Raw genomic sequence first — 20,915 nt, 5'->3', positions numbered from 1 at the left:
CTGCATAACCAGATTGCCGGGTCCTGCTGGTCTTTCTTTGCACAGGGCCTGCAAGGCCCCAGACTGACCCTGACCCCACCGTGGGCTACAATTCATTATCTTCACCAGCTTCCCTGGTTCCCTCTATTACGCTCTACGCTCTGGTTGAAGATTCAGAGAGGCAGATGAGGAGGATTGGAGGGTGGGAGGGAATGGGTTTGGAAGAGCCAGAACAGTGGCTACAAACTGATTACAACTGGTTGGAAAATAGAATTCCCATCTTGTGGGAAATGCCGCTGGTTTTAATATTTATTTTTCATCCTGAATCAGGACAAAAAAGTCAGACTATCAAATATTTTCATGGAATGAAGAGTTATGAAAAAATTTCAATTTGGAAACATCAAAATGAAAGAACAACATTTTCAATCAAAACAAAATGTCAATTCAAACCAAAACATTTTGTTTCAAACTGAAAAATTTCATTTCAAATTAACATTTCCACTTAAAGAAGCATTTTAATTCAAAATGTTTCATTTCATTTTGAAATGTTGCTTTGGAAAAATAAAGTGTCAAAATTGACATTTTCCATTTGAAAGTGTCAATTTCAATGGAATTTAGCAGGACTGGCTCAAGTGCTTCCTCTTTGAGGCTGCTGCAGTAAAAAACATTTCTTGGCTTGTTTCCTTTCTGGATTGGAAGTGCAGTGATGTGACTCCTCACTAGAACCAGGGCAGGAGATGAGGGGTGGGTGAGTCAGAGTGTGAGAGAGACACTGTAGCAGTGGTTCTCAAACTTTTTGTATTGGCGACCCCTTTCAGACAGCAAGCCTGAGTGCGACCCCCCTCTTATTAATTAAAAATACGTTTTTATATTTAACACTATTTTAAATGCTAAATTTATAACCCTATTGTTTAAAATTAATTTACCTTTTCTCACTGTTTTTAAATTAAGACTAAAACACATTTTTATCAAATTATTGTTATAAGCAGAAAAGTTATTTTTTTTAAATAGTTTAATACTGTTTAGTACTGTTTAATACTGGGGGAAGAGTGCAAAGAAACTTTGCCAATATCATTTTTCACAGCAGACTTAGCACACCACTGCCACCATTACTTCTGCGCTGCTGCTGGCAGTGGTGCTGCCTTCAGAGCTGGACGGCCAGAGAGTGGCAGCTGCTGGGCGCCCATTTCTGAAGGCAATGCCGCTGCCAGCAGCAGCGCAGAACAGTAGACCTTTGCACTGGGAAGGGTAGCTATGGGGGAGTGGCAACAATTTGGGGGGGGGGGTGCTATAGCCCCCCACAAACCTACCCAAGTGCCACCCCTGCCTGTAGGGGTGTGTTTTTGGCCGATCTCAGTATTCTGATTGATCTGTGGTTTAATGCAGCTCTTCAGCTGCTGAACAATCAAGCCCTCTAATATTGTCAGTTCCACTTTTTAGTCTCAAGACAACAAACCTGCGTTTGTTATTTACAATCCACAGAGTCCAATTCCTTTAAAGTGGTGATAATACAAATACATTCACTGCATTATACATTTACAATACTTTTTGAAGTAAATACATTACATTGTGATGGAAAGGTGTGCAATTTTCTAAAACGCTAGATTTAAATTATATATTTTATAGCGGTTGCTGCTCTCTGTTTCGTGCATGTACTCGTGACCCCCACGTAATAACCTCGTGACCCCTTGAGGGGTCACAACCTTCAGTTTGAGAACCCCTGAACTATGGAGAACACCTGAATATACCATATACCGGTGAGAAGGCAGGCCCACTGCAAACTGTTCTAAGATTGTTTTAAACAATACTGGAGGTTGAGCAGAGTACATCTGACTTGGGTTTGTGTACTCAGCAGGTGGGTTAGCATGAAAACAGATGCAGAGGTGATGCATGGGGGGGCATGGGGTTTCACATGCCCCTCCCCCCCCGGTTTGCTGCTTGGCTTGTACTGAGCATGCTCACACAGACTGTGCATGTTCAGTAACACAGCTGAAGCTGGCTGCCCTCACTCTGCGCCTCCACTATCAACGGCACAGGTCAGCTCTGCAATGGAACTCGTGTGTGTGTGTGTGTGTGTGTGTGTAAAATCCATCTGGCACTAGCAGTCAAAGGGACTTGAGGCAAAGCCATCTACACTACACACAGACAGCTTCCTGGTGTGGGAGATTTGTCAACTGGCTGACAGCTGAGCATTGTCCAAAGAAAAGCACTCCAATCACTTCAGTAAATGATAAAATATGTCCAGTCCAGAAACCCAGCCTTGTGCTGCCACACAGAGGTTCAGAAATTTGGGTCCCCACCCTGCAGCTTGAGTGGATGCAGAAAACCTCTTTTCTCACCTACCTCTCGGAACAACCTGGTTTCCCCTGTGGCTCCCATTCTTTAAGCACTGAGATGATGGCTAAAGATACTGGGTTTGTGTGGTTCTTGGTGGTGAAGAACTTTCCTCTCTTCTGGCCTTGATTCCCACCCTCATTTTGTGTGTGGCCCTGGCTCCTTCTCTAGCTCAGTGCTGCATTTCACCCAGTTGCCTCCTTCTCAATGCCCTGGCACAGTCATTGCTAGCAAGAGAGGCTTCTCTGCCACTAGACCTCTCTAAGGAGTGTCCTTCAGGTTCAGTCCTTAAATCCCTTCTCTATCTCATCCCTTGGCAATTTCCTTCTGAATTCACCTTGAAACTAAGCAAATTCAGACTGGCAATATGGCATACATTTTTAACAGTGAGGGTAATTAACTATTAGAACAATTTACCAAGGGTTGTGGTGTATTTTGTGGTGTATTTTCCATCATTGGCAATTTTTAAAATGAAGATGGGATTTTTTTCTAGAAGATATGCTCCAGGAATTATTTTGGAGAAGTTCTATGACCTGTTTTATACATGAGATCAGACTAGATGATCACAATGGTCCCATCTGGCCTTAGAAACTATGAATCAAGTGTGGGGGTCACTTCTATGCCAAAGACACCACAATCTATATTCCCTTCACTCAGCCCTTTCCACCAGCCTCATTCTTATCAACCCTAGGCTCTGCCACAAATTCTCTCCTCTGCTTTCTGATGTCTGCCACTCTATTATAGGTGACATCAAAGCAGCACAGCGGAACTGACAAGTAAGCTTGTCACTTTCACTTCCTGTCCAGCTCAATGCATTTTGGAGCACTGTGAAATTGACAGTTGGTCAGTTTCACTTCCTTGCTAGGCTAGTAGGGCCACAGAGTAAAAACTCTCTCTTGTCAAAGCCATGAACTCTGTTCATCCAGGGTTCTAAATCATACCTTTCAAGAAGTGGGAAGTGATTGGATGAGAAAAAACAGAATAGCTCTCTACTGGCAGATGGAACTTCATGAGGGCTGCAAGGTGTATTCTGAAGGAGCTAATAAATACCCTGGGGATTTTAAGGATATGAAGTAGTACAATGCATCCAGAATGTGTTTTGGTAAAGGGGAAATTCCTGATTGATCACACCAAAACATTTTTTCCCTCCATTTTGCTTTGTAACATTTCCTGGCAGAGTCCTTTCTGCCACTGCTCAGGATGCCCTGGACATCAGCTGAACAGGCCTTTTCTAACTCTGACATCCATCCAAATACCATGCCATCATGTGAAGTTGACTAGGTTGCAGTGATAAGTCCCTCCCTCATCCTGAGTTAAGGGAGATGGGAAGGAGGCCAGGCTGACAGCTGCAAAAGCATAGGGTACCAGAACTGATGGGCCCACCCCCGTGTTATGCAAATCTCTCACATCTTGTCCTGTCTGATTTTCCTCAAAACCCGTGGTAATGAGGGAGTCAGGGAAGACATACCTCACAGCTCCTGATCATTGTCTGAGGAAAGTGTCACCCAGAGAGCCTAAGGTGCAACCCCCCATCTAGAACAGAACTCTTTGCACTTGCTGTTCACATGGGAGGCAGAGATCATGGATCCAAGTCCCCACACCTAAAACACCATCTGAAGAGTCATGTCATGCAGCTTTCCACTAGTTTTCTGTGGAGAAATGCCTGCTTAGAGAGCCTGCCAGGGTGTTTGGATTCCTGGCAGGTCAGTGGCCATCAGGGTAATCTACATGGGAATGCACCAGTTCCCAAAGTTCAATGGCCTCCTCACACAGCTGTTGACACAGCAGACTGCCATACTGTTGTTTAATAATACTTGGACTGACTGGCCGCAGTTGGGCAGGAGGAATTACTCACAGGGCAGTCTGGCTGCTCTTAGTTTGAACATGCTGATATTAAGCATAGACTTCTGCAGAGATCATGTCCCTTGAGAAACCCGCCCTTCCACATTTGTTCCCCAACCTAAGAAGGATGCACCCATGGTCATAGTCTTTGTTGGAAGCCAGAGTTGAATGGTACCCACACAAACCAAGTAAGTGAGGCTAAGACCCTTTGGGGAACCATGATGAGTAAGTCAAGACTGTGCTTGCCTGGAGTGCATACAGTCCACAACCAGGCTCATAGATATCTGAGATGAATTCTTGCTAATGTGTCACGTAGGTACTTGCAGTCATATGACCCAACAGGGTCGGCAGGATTGTACAGACATTCTGGGGCTCGTGTGTATTTGGTGTATGAGTCCAATGAAGAGAAAGTGGTTGCCTGGTAACATGCCCTGGAGGCCACAGCGTCCAGCCTCATCCTGATAAATTCTATCAGTTGTGTGGATTCCAAGGCAGATTTCTCCAGGTTCACCAGAGACCCAAACTCTCAAAGAGATCCAGAAGTATGGAGGTTGCTTCTCATGTTTCCTGGTAAGATCAGCCCTTTAGGAGCCAGTGGTCTAAATAAGGGTATAGCATTGGCCCTTGCCAGCAGGGGTGAGCTGGCACCACTGACAGTACCTTGGTATTAGAGACACATGACACAATAAAATATCTTTTATTGGACCAACTTCTGTTGGTGACAGAAACAAGCATGCGAGACCAGTATGGAGACAACACTGCAAAGTACCTTGATAAACACTCAGCACCATTGAGAGTCCAAATGAGAGAACCCTGCACTTATAGTGCTGTTGGCTGGCTACAAATCTCAGGAATCTCCTTCATGCTGGCATCCTTGAAATTGAGAGCCATGAACCAATTGCCTGATCTAGAGATGGGACAATTGATGAGTCACCATTCTGAACTTTAGGTGGCAGATAAACTTATTCCCTGAGGTCCAGAATGGGTCTTCTTCCTACTGTCTTCTCAGGGACGAGAAAGTACTTTGAGTAGAACTCCTTTCCCCTGACTGCTGGAGGTACTAGTTTTACCACCCCCAGTTCGAGGAGTGTTTACATCCTACAGAAAAACCCTCTCATGAGAGAGATCTCCAAAAAAGGGCAGGGAGGTGACTGGGGAGATAAGTAGCCCAAGAAGACAATCCCTAATACCCATCTGTCCACCATGATTTGTGTCCAATGGAGGGGAACAACCAGAGAGGTTGACTAGATCCAGTGAAACCATTGATGTGCAGCTCTCAAATGGCTTGTCAAAATGCTGGTTTCAGAGGTAATAGTGGTTGGGAAGTAAAGGGTAGTTTTCCCTGGGCACCATTCCTATGTGTCCTCTGATGCTTGCATGGAAATTCACACTGCTGCTGGTGATGAAAAACAGGTGGGGTTGGTTGTCTAAATTGTGGTACTGGGTTTTCTTTTAATTACAGGTGTACAAATACTCAGTGAATGAAGTGTGGCTCAGGAGACTTCCAATGAGTGAAGAGACTCATCCGTCTTTGCGCTGAACAGCTTGTCAGATTCGAATGGGAGGCCTTCCACCATTGTTTGTACTTCCTTTGGGAATCCCAAGAAGGGAAGCCAGGATGAGCATCTTATTATGACAGCAGTTGCGATGGACCTCACCGCTGTGTCTAAGTTCATTTGGAGGGCTGATCTCATCACCACCTTTCCCTTATCAGTCAGGGCCTGGAACCGGTCTCTAACTTCCTGGGGCATTTTACTGGTGAAGCCAGCTAGCTTATCATAGATGGTAAAATCATAATTGACCATCAACATTTGGCAGTTTGAGATTTGAAATTGCAGGGAGGTCAAGGAGTGCATCTTTCTTCCAAAGAGGTTGAGCCTCTTTGCTTCTTTCTCATGTGGTATAAACCTGGCCTGTGTGTCTGCTATGCTCAGTGACTGCACACACTACCAATGAATTGGGAGGTGGGTAAGAGACTAGGTACTCCGACCCTTTTGCAGGTAGGAAATCTCTTATTTATCCTGCTTGGATACTGGTGGTACCATGGCAAGTGAGGGCCAAAGTATCTTGGCAGGTTCAAGGATAAGCTTGTTAATTGGAAGAGCCACCCTCCTCAGAGCCAAGCTATGAAGGATTTCCAGCAGTCTCTGTGGGGTTTTCATGGGCCTCTTCCTGGGGGATTTGAAATAACTTTGCCACACTTTTAAAGGAAGTCCAGGAAGACCTTAGGGTAACAGGACACAGTGGGGAAACTGGAATCACTGTCTTGTCTGGGGAAGAGGAGGACAAGGTCATTGGCATGATATCCTCCTATTCTGTTGATCCTCTTCCTCCTGTTGCTTTAATTGCACTTCTTGAGGAGGCTGAAGATGCTCTTCCTCTTCTTCGGGAGCTCTGAATCTCCTTAGGTCCCTTGTGCCATGAAGTATGTTCATTAGGTGGTAGTCGCATGGGTCTTCTGGGCCCAAATACTGCCATTGTGAGCTATCATACCCCCTCAGTGCAGGGCCCCAGTAGGAGTAGGGTGGGTACTCTCTCAGATGGGAGGAGAGAGAGACCCTGGAGACTCCCAATGTCCTGTCTGGGCTCAATCCCCTCAAGGGACCCCACAGGGCATAGTCCAGGCGGGTCTGTCATAGTCCTCTTCAGACTCTGAGGATTCAGATCCAGATGGGAAGCCCTTGGTACCAGAGGAGGTGCTCTTTGATGGTACGGGCAAGAGTCTGGCTAAACCCCTGCTTGAGAATGGGGATGCAAAAGGGTACTGCAGGGAGATCGGTACTAGCTGAAGGAATGGTCGGGGCACTGGGGTTTGGAAAGCAGGAGCACCAAGAGGTCATCTGGAGCTGACAAACAAGCCAGAGTTGACGGAGTCGCTTCCATAACTTGAGCTGCTGAAGCTCTGGCTCTGGTGGTACAGATGAGAGTTTCTGTGCCAAGGAAGCAGTTCTAGGAACAAAGGGTGCTGAGGTCTTGTCCTTTGAAAAAATCCCAGTACTGGATGGTCCCATTCTGGAGCTGGTAGCTACTGATGACTTGGTATGGGATGGGAACTCCTATCTCTTTTTAGAGGACTTGGATGGGGAACCTTCCCTATAGTTCTTATGGGAGCGCTTATGTCTCCCTTCCCCCTTCTTCTCTGGTTCTGCTCTCCAGAGTTTCTTGGAGCCAGAGGGAGTGTGGAAGTCTTGGAGCTGCCCAGGACTGAAGAGGAGGAGTCACTCTTCTTCTTCAGGCTGATATACAGGGAGTCTCCCTGGTCAGAGGTTGTTCCCGCCTTCATGGACTGTTCCATGAGGAACTCTTGGAATCAGAACTCCCTGGATGGCTTAGTCCTACTCAGGAATGACCTGCAGATACTGCACCTGGAAGAGACATGCGCTTCCCCCAGGCAGTACAGACAGGTATCATGGTAGGCCATGACCAGGAAAGCTTTGTGGCACCTGATGCAGCTTTTAAAGCTGGGGATCCTCAGCATAGTCTCCTGAAACCAAGGAGAACTGGGATTGAGGCGGGTACAGAGAAACACTCCTTGACTGGGGGGGGGGGGGGGACAAAAAACCTCTGTCCTAGACCACAAGCGGTAGGAAGGAACTAAGGGGTAGGGGAGCTGTATCCTTTTGGTGAGGAGCACAAGATGAGCAGGGATGCATGCACGGACCAGAAGGACGCTGCTAGGGAAAATTTCTGGTCCTGGGTTCATGGAGCACATGTGTAACCTGAAGTGCACTACACAGAGGGGAAATTATTTGAAAAACCCGATATTAGAAGTGGGTGATGGGTGAAATAGTGGTAACAGAATAAAAAAAGGGAAGGGAGAAACAGAAAACATGGGGATGGTGAATTAACAGAGAAAAACATAGGGGGGAAAGCAGACGGGGTTGAGAAAAATATGGGAAAAAGAAGGGGAAAATTGAGAAAGAACATGGGGGAGAAAAGAAGTGGAATTGAGAAAATATAGAAAGAGGATGGAAAAAAGCAAATAAGGAAAATGTCAGATGGGAACAATAAAAACAAGGAAAAAAGGAGGCAAATGGAGAAACCTTTAGGCATTTGTGACATTCTTAAAAATGTTGAAATAAACAAGATTCCTTTGGATGTCTCAGAGAAAACTATATTGTGATTCTGCAGCAATACAATAAACTAAGAGGTTGCTGACCCCTGCCTGAGAGGATAATAGAATCGTGAGCAATAAGCAGCCTAGGCTTCTAAAGAATAGATCTCACCAGACAAACCAGATTGCATTTTTTTTGACAGAATTATAGAGTTAATAGATGAAGGGAATAAAGCGCATACAATATATTTGGATTTACATAAAGCATTTGCTTCAGTGTCTCATGAAATTTTACTCCCCAAAAATTAATTAACATTGGCTGAGATAGGATCTTTTTCATGTGGAATGAAAATGGACTGAAACACTGTAAACGAAACGTAATGGTAAACAATAGCGTATCAGGTGGTGGGAAGTGGAGAACAGCAAGGATGTGTCTTAGGAACCATCTTAACTACCATTTTAGAAAATGGTCTGGAAGCGGGAGGGAGAAAAATAATGAGAAACAGCTACACACTGGGAGGGAGAAAGTGAGGAGACAGTAATGCTGAAAGAGACATAAGCATGAGACTGGCGGCAGCTAATTAGAGAGGAGTGACAAATATGATATGGCAGCAGTCAAGGGGAGTTGGGGCTTTATGTGCAGAGATCTGATGCTGCGGAGCAGAAAGATTATAGTAACTCTCTATAGAGCTCCAGTGAGAGAACATCCAGCTCTGGGCACTTCAGTACCAGAAAGATGTTGACAAATTATACCACAGAGAAAGGAAATAAAATGACAGAGCTGGTTGGATTGACTTAGAGTGAAACATGTAAAGGCATTACATATGCAGGCAATGTAAGGATCAGGGGGGTGAGAGGACAAGTCAACCGACTATCTGTACTTGAATAATAATAATATTAAAATCCCCACACAAAATGCTGAGCATTAGGTTTGTACCATCTCCATAGATCTCCACCATCCATTTCCCACCTCCATTCCAGTTGTGACCTGAACAGGACCAGGATTTCTTACCCCTTTATCCACAGGGACCTTCACGTCCATAGCAAGGTAACCCGTTTCTCCATTGATCATTGCTGTTCTCAGCTGTACAGGGGAACAGATTAGCATTAGTGCCTCTGACTAGATAAGGAAAGGATGTGGAGGGGTTCATAATTCATATAGGGGAAGCATCTACTGAGAAATGACTGGTTCCCCTTTTCCACTGCCTTTTCAGAGCTCTCAACTAAACATTTTATGAGCAGCTCAGAAGACTCATTCAGGCAGGCTGGTAAATGCCATATAATAATATGGATTATTAGTATTTAAAGCCTATAAAGATGGTCTTGTCCTTAAGGCTAAGGACTTGGAGGGAAGGGACCTGCCAATCTTGCCACAACTCCACTTTGTGACAGTGAGCAAGTCACGTATTCTCAATGTTTGCACAGAACTAGGAGATCCTCAGGTAGAAGGCACCAAAGAAACACAAAGCAATATTAGTTCTTCCAGAACAACCCCAAAGCTCTTCACAAACTTTAAAACCAATTTATCAAATCATAAGCTGCTCCCACAAACCATTTCACCTGCTATTGAAATGCAGCCATTTCTGGAGTGAAGCACATCTGTTTAACAGAGCACTGAAACACTATACAACATGCTGGGACAGGGAGTGAAGAGACTACCTACCCTATTCAGCTATGGAGTGAAGAGGCGTTTATGTAGACACAATGCAATTTTGCAAGGACACCACTTCTTTTGCAAAAAAAATAGTGCTAGGGATCTTTAATGACTATAAGACCTTGATTTCCTAGCTAATCTGAAAGCTGGCACCTCCAGCAGCCCAATGCCTCCTAGTATCATGCTAGGACACTGGTTCAGTACTGACTCAGAGAGGAGGTGGGCACCAACTGACTTGGCAACACAACTTACTGCAGCACCTTCAGTATTTCAGTGGTGGTCTCCCATTCAAATACTGGGTAAGCCCAAGCCAACTTAGCTTATAAGATCTAATAAGACCATTGTTCAAGTTGCTACTGCTGCATGCTTCAGTGTACTAAAATCATTTGCTTAATTACCCGCTGAGCATGAAACAGTGACTACCAAAGTAAGTCTCTCCTAGCCAGAAACATCTGACTTAAGGCCCGGGAGGCTTGGGGTATTCTATGATCTGACTGAGCCTGCCATAGTCTCTCTGGGCTCTAAGTTGTCAAGTAGGGTGACCAGATGTCCCGATTTTATAGGGACAGTCCCGATTTTTGGGTCTTTTTCTTATATAGGCTCCTATTACTCCCCACCCCCTGTCCCGATTTTTCACATTTGCTGTCTGGTCACCCTATTGTCAAGACACCTGTCATAGGCATGGGAACTAGAGCTATGGGGGGTGCTGCAGCACCCCCAGCCTTCCATGCCCAGGATCCTGGCTCCCAGCCCTCCACACCCAGGGTCCTGGCTCCCGGCCCTCTGTGCCTGCCCCAAGCTGTGGCCCAAGCCTTGGTCCCCTTACCTCTGTCCGTGTCCCCCCCTCTTGGACCACAGCTCTAGGGAAGTACGGGGGGCATGAACAGAGGTAAGGGGAGGTGCAAGGTAAAACGTTTGGGGACTACTGCTTTACAGTTTTCTTAGCTGGCTTTCAGCACCCCCACTATAAAAAGTGTTTCAGCGCTACTGACACCTGGTATTTCATCCATATCTTCCATGTGATCCTGGCCTTGCAAAACATTTCCTTCCCAGCACACAGACTGCAGTGGACAGTGAGAGGAAAGGTTAGAATTAGATGGCAGCAAAATCTGTATCCAGATTGTAAACCCCTCTGCTGTTTAGGGTAAGATAGTGGGGGTGGGGGGCCTGATTCTCCCAGTATAGTGATGTGGCTGTGCTCCGAAGTTAGGACCTGAATCTGAACTTTCCCAGAATGTACTTATTGGAGCTTTGATCTCCTCCCCACGTCCCTCCCATCTTGTGACTCCAGATACATTGGTCCCAAAGAGAACAAGAAGCAGGCTCAAGTGAGAAACCATCAGAACTCGTGTAGTCCCACCCCGAGTAACATAAAGTAAGGGAAACTGCAGACCTAGGGTATATCTACACTGCAACTGGGAGGTCTGATGCAGCACATGTAGACATATCTGAGCTACCTTTGATCTAGATCAAAAGCTAGTTCTGGTAACAATAGCAATCAAGCTGCAGCAGCATGGGAGGCTGCCTGGGCAAACCTTGTCCACCCAGGACCTTGGATACATTCTTGAGCAGCCATCACCTGTGCTGCTGCAGCTTCATTGCGACTCTTATTTGACCTAGCCCCAGTCTAACTACCTAGCTAGATCAAAGCCAGTTTGGGTATGTCTGCACCTGCTACAATCACACCTCCCAAATGCAGTGTAGACGTACCCATAGAAGGGGAGACAAGCACCCTTTATGGGAGTGGGAAGGGGATGTTTCTCTCTGTAGGGACTCACCCTCTGCTTGTAATGATCAGCCCCTGAAAGAAGAAATCAAGAATTGCTACAATCTACCATAAGGATCCCCCCAGAGTAATTAGGAGGAAAGGCCCATGAACAGGCTACAATCCATTTCTGATACTCACTATTTCATCTTGGTCTTCCCACTCCACTTCAGAGAGATCCACACTGTTGTAGTTTGGTTTGGGCTTCAGCTTCTTTCCCTCTCTGTACTGGAGTTTATAGAAGAAACAGAGGAAATGGAGCTCTAATTTTCCAGGCCAGCCCTCTAGCACGTTACAGTCAATATTGCATTGATAAAATAGAGAAGCCACATTTATTTTGATTGACTGGCGAATGAGTGTTTAGATGCAGGTGTCATCTTATCCTATAGCCATTACATTTCCTATGTGTGGGCAGGATCTGGAGATGAGAGCATTACTGTGTGCTACAGGCCATTTCAGGAGCAAGGGGCTAGCACAGGGCTAGGTGGGCTTGCAGGTAACTATATAGGCTGGTTTGTGAGAATATGTTTTGGTAATTCATATAAGGAAATTTGGTGAGCAGCAAGTTTACAGCAGGAATCCATGACAATGACCTGATAGCCCTAGTGGTTGTATAAAAACATGAGATGCATTAATCTTCCTGAAAGCCTGTGGATTTAAGCCACAACAGTACTAAGAGCATCAGAATCACCTACCAAAGGTCGGAGGTCTGGGTGTGAGAGGATGTAACCGTTGTTAGTGTTCAGAAAGGCATATCCATGGACTCCCAACTGTTAGAAAAAGGTATTAAAATAATTAGCCCAATCTCCTCTCCAGTGGCTGCTCTGTAACGGGGGAGTGAGTACATTGTCCCACCAACATTCCTATTGATATAAATCTAAAAATCAGGAAGAGGCTCTGCTCCTAAATGACTGATTTCCTAGCCACCAGCTGCTCTCTGGGTAGCAAGAAGAGTCTTACTGAGTATTTGTGTACAGAAATCATAGAATCATAGAATATCAGGGTTGGAAGGGACCGTAGGAGGTCATCTAGTCCAACCCCCTGCTCAAAGCAGGACCAATCCCCAACTAAATCATCCCAGCCAGGGCTTTGTCAAGCCTGACCTTAAAAATCTCTAAGGAAGGAGATTCCACCACCTCCCTAGGTAACCCATTCCAGTGCTTCACCACCCTCCTAGTGAAAAAGTTTTTCCTAATATCCAACCTAAACCTCCCACACTGCAACTTGAGACCATTACTCCTTGTTCTGTCATCTGGTACCACTGAGAACAGTTTAGATCCATCCTCTTTGGAACCCCCTTTCAGGTAGTTGAAAGCAGCTATCGAATCCCCCCTTATTCTTCTCTTCTGCAGACTAAAACAATCCCAGTTCCCTCAGCCTTTCTTCATAAATCATGTGCTCCAGCCCCCTAATCATTTCTGTTGTCCTCCACTGGACTCTTTCCAATTTTTCCACATCCTTCTTGTAGTGTGGGGCCCAAAACTGGACACAGTACTCCAGATGAGGCCTTACCAATGTCAAATAGAGGGGAATGATACACCTACACCTATCTCATAGAACTGGAAGGGACCCTGAAAGGTCATCGAGTCCAGCCCCAAGCCCCCTGCCTTCACTAGCAGGACCAAGTACTGATTTTGCCCCAGATCCCTAAGTGGCCCCCTCAAGGATTGAACTAACAACCCTGGGTTTAGCAGGCCAATGCTCAAACCACTGAGCTATCCCTCCCCCTACGTCCCTCGATCTACTGGCAATGCCCCTACTTAGACAGCCCAAAATGCCGTTAGCCACCTTAGCAAAATGGATAGCTAGGCACTGATGAGGTAACTGATTTGTGGTGTAACTGCAGTTAGTGCACAGACAGTGAGTGGCTGACAATTACCATTTAGGAAGTAGAATTAATTTTGGTATCCATGGCACTCCTATACTTAGAATGTGGAACAATGAAGAACACTATGGTAACAGTGTCACAAGTATTGAGGCAATAATCAAAATTTTCATGGTGGCCACTGTAGATGCACAACTGAGTGTGGATCTCATAGCTCATCTTTCTGGAAACCAAGCCCCAAAAGGGTGTAGAAGGAGCACTGTCACCTTCTGAGAATCCTCTGGGGCTGAGTGTGGCTCTGCTGTGGCCTGAGTTAACAATGAAGTTACTTAAACAGCCCTGTCACAGAGAAGCCAAAATACTCTACTTGATAGAAGTCTCTCTCTCTTTATAAAGCCTTCTGAAAGGAGCACTTGTACCAGGTTTAAAGGCTCTTACCTCAGAGCCCAGCTAAAACTTAACAAAAGTCTCTATGTCCCAGCAGCAGCTCCTTCTGCTGTAAAGCCTCAGGCTTCTCCCTTGCCTGAAGAGCCCTACAGTCTTTCCTCTGTTTGCTCAGGGTCTTTCCCAGACCTCCTTACCTGGAGAGCTTTTGCCTAGTCCAGGCTCTCTGGAAGCTCTCTTCCTCTGGAGCTTCCTTTCTCCTCAGGAGTCCTTGTTTAACCAACATCCCTTTTACCCTACCCATGTGCCTAATTAACTGCCTTCCAGTCAATCCCCGAATCGGCGCTCTAACTCCACCAGGGGAGGTGGTAGTAAGCGCCGCCGACAAAAAGCCGCAGAAGTCGATTTTGCCGCCGTCCTCACAACGGGGTAAGTCGGCTGTGATACGTCGAATTCAGCTACGCTATTCACGTAGCTGAATTTGCGTATCTTAAATCGACTCCCCCCTGTAGTGTAGATGTACCCTCAGAGACTTAAGTTCTCCCAGGGGAACCTGAGTTGTCTCATTCCCCCTTGTGGATCCTGTCAGAAGTACACTGGGATGAGCCCCTGACCCCTTCAGAGGGCCATCTACCCTCTGACAAAGGGAGTCTGCATCATGTCGCAGTGCTGCCAAGGCCAGACCCAGCAGAGGTAAATCCAGCATTGTTAGGTACAAGTACTGCTTAAGAAGTGACATAGCCTAACAAGATCAGGCAATGTCGCACTTGGCCTCCAGGTGAACTCTGAGAGAGTGACTAATCAGATCAAGTCCGCCTACAATATATATTTCAGCCAATCCACAGGGTTCTTAAAACTCAGGTATAATTTGCAATTGTGAAGACAAGAATTATCCATTGGAAAACTAGGGCCTCTAACACCTCCATACAGATGTATATTGCTTGATAGTGAAGGAGGAGTCACTTGTGGGGGTAATTATCAATCAGACATTAGGTATTCTAGTGTGTGCAACTATCCACCATTGGTTTGGTCACACTTATAGGAACAAAAAGTTTGAACCCATAGCTTAAGTCACATGAATTTTAGCGTAATCCCCAGCAGTCACTGCTGTCAAGGTGACCCCTAATGGAAATTCACTAAAGGGACCAATAGACATTGTACAGAATTCTCAGCACAAGTCTAGTAAAGCAAAGTATAACAGGCCTCACAGAGAATAGCACTTTCCCACAGAGTCTCATTAAAAATTCATTTTTTCAATTAGATCAACTTTCTTTTAAAACATATTTTAAAAGCAACACAGAGCTGGTGAAAGGGGCTGGCTTAACAAGTCTGGGGACTGAAATCCCTTTTAACCACAAAATGAGTACAGTACAAGCAGCAATAGTGCAAACTTCCTCAACTTTCCCTGCCAACAAATCTCAACACTGACTTGGAGAAAGTCCCTCTAGGCATGACAGAATAGTTCGGTTTCAATTGTCCATTCTATCCTTGGCATCTCTCCCAAGAGTGTCAACAGTGATGCTAGTTGTGATGGTGCCAGCTATGATGGTGGTTTTAGTCTACTGGGAACTGGATGGAAACTACCAGGTCTTTTTAGATAGGCCACCAAAGAGTCATTCCATGGTGACAACTTGGGCCATTATTATCCTAGCATGCATTCAAGCTGGTGTTCAAGATGTAAAAAGCTCTAGGTCCTATTAACAATCTGCTAAGACATTCAGTTTCTTTGTTTCTAGAGTAGTCTACAGGCTTGTCATGGTGAATGACAACTCCCCAGGTTCTGTAAAGAAATCAGAGGATCCAAGCTTTATATCTGTGGTTACACCTCTATGCACAGTAACTGATTATTAATTGGATTATGCCTGTGGACAAGTGACTGGGCATTTAGCTATGTATGATGACAGATGGTTTGCATTAACTTGGATCTTACCTTGTACCGTGGAGCCAGTTTCAGTAGCTCCCTGAGTGGAACATCAGAGCCCACTACACCCAGGAGAATGCCATGAGATCTCTAAAAAATAAAGGAGAAACTGTTCTCAGAAATGAAATTCTGTTAGCGCTCAGCCTGCCTTCACCTAAACTTGGGCAAATGCCATTGCATCACTTTTCCGTAGTGAACAGTCAGGGCTTGAGTGGGGTCTGCGCATTTGGTGCTGGGCTGGGTCTGAAGCTGGAGGTGAGAAAACAAGATGAAGTTTCTTATTTCAGTGATACTCAGAAGAAGAAACATTCAGAGGGAGGGACAAATGATCTCTTAGAGATCAATAAATAGCCAAGCAGCTTACTAGAGCCACCACAGAAGCCTATCTTCTGGCGTTAGAAGACTGCAGGCCACCTCAGCATCATTTTACCTGCCTTAGTTCCAAGGAGACTGCAGGGCAGCACTATACTTACCGTTTCATTCTTTTTGCTGAAGACCGGCATAGCTACTGTTGTCATGAGCAGCAGACTTTGAGCTTGAGATGCAAAGAGCTGCCACAGGACAAAGAGCAGTGTGTTAGCAAGTGCAATAGGATACGGAGCCACCACCAGAAGCATTAGGGTTTCCAGGGGCACCAAATGCTGAATGAAATAATACAGAAAAAAAAGTGCCGTATAAAAGGCACATTTCTGATCTTCCCTAGGAACAATGCTCCTTGGTGGGGAAAGTGATCAGCCTGGGATAAAAAACATTGAAATTTGTCTCAGAAAAAGGCATTAAAGACCTAACTTAATGCTAAAGAGACAGGAATCTTTAGAAATTAATACCCATTATGTATGTCCATGCCAAGGAGACAGACATAGGTTCACACACAAAAACATGCTTAAATACAACCAAAGTGCACATACAATACAATTATAAGAAACAACACAGACATGGGCAAAACTCATGGACACGAAAATCACTTGTATAAATATACCCCAAACCAATGCATACAGCTTGAATGAGAAGCATCACAGACAAATGCTAAAAAGAAGCGTGCACAGAGCATATTTAAACGCACTCATCACACGTGTGCCTAGGGACTGCTTAAGAAACTGCAAAGATAGAGGCAAAAACATGATATGAACACAAAACATGCTTAGCTACACCCAAAAGACATGTATATAGGACACAGCACAAACACATGCAATGTGATGTCAGAGAGCCCTCAATACTCTGTGGGAAAGACATTCTAAGAACACACAAAACACAGGAGGAACATATAAAATACACAAAACACGTGCACAGGAGTCTCTCAGATATACCTAGTGACTCTCCTTCCTTGGCACAGGAAGCAAGTCCCTTCTGTCTCTCATTTGGCCAGATAAGCAGCTCACCTTTGGCAAGGTCAAAGTCCTGTGTCCTCTCTCTGTGCATGCTGGGAACCATAAAGGGAGCCAGCCATTCTAGACAGTAACTTGATGAAGGGTTGAAGCTGGTATTCTGCCTTATTGAGCTGAGCACATTCTGTTGCTGCTCTCATATCTGGGTGGATAGCTCTTATTCACAGCGGTGCTAGGGCTAACCTAGCACATGTATCTCACAGTGACACACTCTACATATGTAAAAATACATACATTGGACTAAACTACTGTACAGCACAGGGACTCCCTACCTACTCTCATCCAACAGCACAGCTCTCCAGTACATCCAGTGTTACCATTTCCTTCCTGACACACCTCCTCAGTGCTCCCACCTTCTCCCCTCCCTGGATGTACAGTTCAGCAGTGACTAGATGAACTAGCACAGACGCACACACCAGCCGACACAATGGGAGTGGCACGCTCACAGAACACAGCACAGGTGGTTACCTCCTCAGATTGTGGCAGCTAGCAAGAGACATGGATGGATAAATGAATGAATGCATACATGAATGAATAAAAAGCATGAGAAGTAGCAGGAGAGGAAGACAAATGCAAGCCAGAAAAATGAGACAAACAAGAAAAGCATCAGTGGACAAAACATCACTTCACGCTCTTGTTACAAAATACCAGAGCCAGGGCATATAGAATTTGCTGTGTAGCAGGGAGCACTATTGATGGTTTTGCTCAGCACACTCAGTAACTGACTCACCAGTACCTCATGTGCATAGTATGCTTGGCAAAACATATTTCCTTTGTTGCCCCCAGAGAGCAGGTACATCCCAAGGAATACCTCCATGTTCAACCACAGCACAGAAGTGAGGACCAGCCTTCCCAGGGCTTAACCAATGGTGTCTCACAAGCATGAATCAGTGCAAAACCTGTATATGTCATTCCCTTTGGAAGAGTCCTATCAAATTTAACATGAGTATTAGTCACACTTCTATAGAATTTTAAGCCAGCCTGTAGAATTCTAGAGCAGGCACAGATATTCCACTGGTTGGTTCTAGAAATTCTATAGAAAGGAGATCATTCTATTTAAAATTCCACAGGTTTTTAGAGTAATTTCTATCTAATCCTATTGGTTTCATCCCTATTAAAGGACTTTTCCATGAAGGAATATATAAACTTTTCTCCTTTCTCACTCACCTGACTCCAAATCAGTTCCATAAATCTCAGACAACCATTTTCTCTTGAGACCTGATCCTTCTCAGGACACAACTGCCACCCACTAACCACCATGCCTTTTAAATAGGCCCCATTTAAATCGGCACATTCTTAAAACCTGTAGTAATGCCCCTTTGATGGGAAAGAGGCTCTATACCATCCTATGGCAAAGAGGTTAATCAAAAGGCACAGTGATTGTTTAGTTAGTTATGTCAGGAGTGGAAATCTTTACTATTAGGCTCTTTGACTTGGTTTCATGTGACTTGGGATTATTCACTTTCTTTTCCTACTGCCCTGAAAATGGAATAAAACCAGCACTGCTACAGTGGACAGAGGCTAATGAATTGAGGGGACTAAATATCATATCTTCATCCGCCCTTTTTAAACAACTCTATTTCTTGCTCTAATGCTCTGGATCACACTTCTTCAGTCACTGTCTGAACCCTCTCAACATCTTCCCCTCCTCTGACACCTCTTTGGGGGTCAGAGCATAGTCTGTAATTTGGCTCCTTCCTAAGGGCAACTACTCCACTTGAAAGTGGTCAAGGCCGCCTGGTGGCTGGGAAGCATCTGGAGAAAGCATTGTCACTCCTACGTTATAGCCCAGGGGTAGGCAACCTATGGCACGCGTGCCGAAGGCGGCACGCGAGCTGATTTTCAGTGGCACTCTCACTGCCTGGGTCCTGGCCACCGGTCCGCGGGGCTCTGCATTTTAATTTAATTTTAAATTAAGCTTCTTAAATATTTTAAAAACCTTATTTATTTTACATACAACAATAGTTTAGTTATATATTATAGACTTATAGAAAGAGACCTTTTAAAAACGTTAATGTATTACTGGCACGCAAAACCTTAAATTAGAATGAATAAATGAAGACTCGGCACACCGCTTCTGAAAGGTTGTCAACCCCTGTTATAGCCTGTTCTGTGGTGAGTGCTCCTAGAGAAGGAAAACACCAAACCCAGAATCTCCTGCATGAAGGTGCTGGGATCACCAAAAGCAGAACTGGACTGCTCTTTCCTCTAGGCAAAAAAACAGGTAAGAAAATGACCAAGGAAAACAATTCTATTTGCTTGAGGAAGGGTGGGAGAAGGAGTCCTTCATACCCCACTCCTCTTAGTCTCTCTTTTTACTTTCTCTTGATCTCAAAGGCACATTGCTGTGGCATCCTTATTTCCAGAACATCTCAAGCATACCACTAGTGTAGGCCACAAACAATGGAGCAGCCACATAAAAATGTTGAGGTAGCAGTGAGAGGATCCAGCCTGCAGCAGCAATGGGAGGACCCCAAAGGAGAGTAGAAGGTTGTGGGGCACCCTACGCTTAGTTCCCTCACACTGGCTGCGAGGTATTCCCTCACCCCAAGAGTAGAGCGCACTTGCCCTGTAATCATCCTAAATCTTGCTAGCGCAGAGAGCAAAGGAACAAGCTTGACACCCAAACTGAGATCTATCTCTCTGTGTGACAGACAGCATGGTGCGAGCTGAGGAAAAGAATCTCCGTGACCCATATCCTGAGCTGTAACTAATCTCTGTCCTGTGAATAATCCTTTATAAAGTACCCTGAGTTAATGGAGAAAAGAAACACTACTTAGGTCATGTTGTGCATTTGTGATTAGCCTTGGTTTCCTGGCTCACTGCATACTCTCAAGGAGACCTGAGACTTTCCATGGAGGATTCAATTCCAGGCTTGAGGGGAAAGAAATGCTGCCTGTCTAAACAGGTGCAGAGCACAGTAAATTCTACAAGTCAGATGACTCCCAGTTTTACAGTATGTTCATATTTCTGCGGGATCCTCCAAGAGATCCAGGTGTCACAGCCCTGATCCCCCCCCCTTCACTTAGCCTTTACTGTCTGCTGATTGAAGCTTAACTCAACGTCCTTACCGCACTGTCCATGTAGGCTTCAGTCCATATGATGTCATGATCATGGTTGATGACCATTGGACGGCTGAGCACATGCAGATATTCCATCACATTCTCCTGAACATCTGCCAGGGTGGAGATCTGAGTGTAGTAGCCTTAACAGAGAAACAGAAACCTGTCACTCTCCCAGTGTCCTCTCCTGAATTATTCAGGTGTGTTCATTTGAATTCAAAAAGCAAAGTGTCCATTCAAACCTATTTGGGACCCTTGGGTCTTTGCTTTCTGTGAATAAGTGAGGGCTTAAGTACGACCCGGGCCGGCTCCAGGCACCAGACGAGAAAGCATGTGCCTGGGGCGGCACATTGTAAGGGGCGGCATTCTGGCCAATTTTGGGGCAGCCAGCCCAGCCCTGCAGGGGCACGAACTAGCGATCCCCACCGCTCACTGTGCCGCCGGGCTCCCCGGGACGCGCCACTCCCCGCCGCCTGCACCGGCCTCCGCCTCCCGCGCCGCTCTGAGCCCGGCCCAGCAGAGCCGCCTTTAAAGGAGAGGCTGAGCCAACTCCTCCTGCAGCCCCCAGGGGCTCCGCCGGGAGAGGCACCCCAAGGCCGGAGGGCTGCCCACGGGCGGAGGGAGCGGGCGGGTGCTGCCCTTCACCCCCCTGCAAGCTGCCTTGACCACCCTCCACACGCTCCCTGCGGCTGCCGTTTTTTGTGTTTTTT

General features: G+C 45.6%; 1 protein-coding gene across 1 annotated transcript in view; it reads right to left on the bottom strand.

The window, feature by feature from the left end:
- The window catches only part of CACNA2D4 (calcium voltage-gated channel auxiliary subunit alpha2delta 4), a 163,325-nt gene that overhangs the window by 96,321 nt on the left and 46,089 nt on the right, over positions 1–20,915 (bottom strand). Inside the window, exons 14-19 of the mRNA XM_026654338.1 lie at positions 20,215–20,348; positions 16,232–16,309; positions 15,768–15,848; positions 12,324–12,398; positions 11,770–11,856; positions 9,222–9,293 (exon numbers count right to left, since the gene is read on the bottom strand). Coding sequence (XP_026510123.1) covers positions 9,222–9,293; positions 11,770–11,856; positions 12,324–12,398; positions 15,768–15,848; positions 16,232–16,309; positions 20,215–20,348 — 527 coding nt within the window. The remainder of the gene's footprint in view (positions 1–9,221; positions 9,294–11,769; positions 11,857–12,323; positions 12,399–15,767; positions 15,849–16,231; positions 16,310–20,214; positions 20,349–20,915) is intronic.

This window comes from Terrapene carolina, unplaced genomic scaffold (genome assembly GCF_002925995.2).
Source record: "Terrapene carolina triunguis isolate 2854851 unplaced genomic scaffold, T_m_triunguis-2.0 Scaffold190, whole genome shotgun sequence".
Taxonomy (NCBI): domain Eukaryota; kingdom Metazoa; phylum Chordata; order Testudines; family Emydidae; genus Terrapene; species Terrapene triunguis.
The sequence above is the reverse complement of the archived record's forward strand: the minus strand, read 5'-3'. Positions and strand labels throughout refer to the sequence as shown.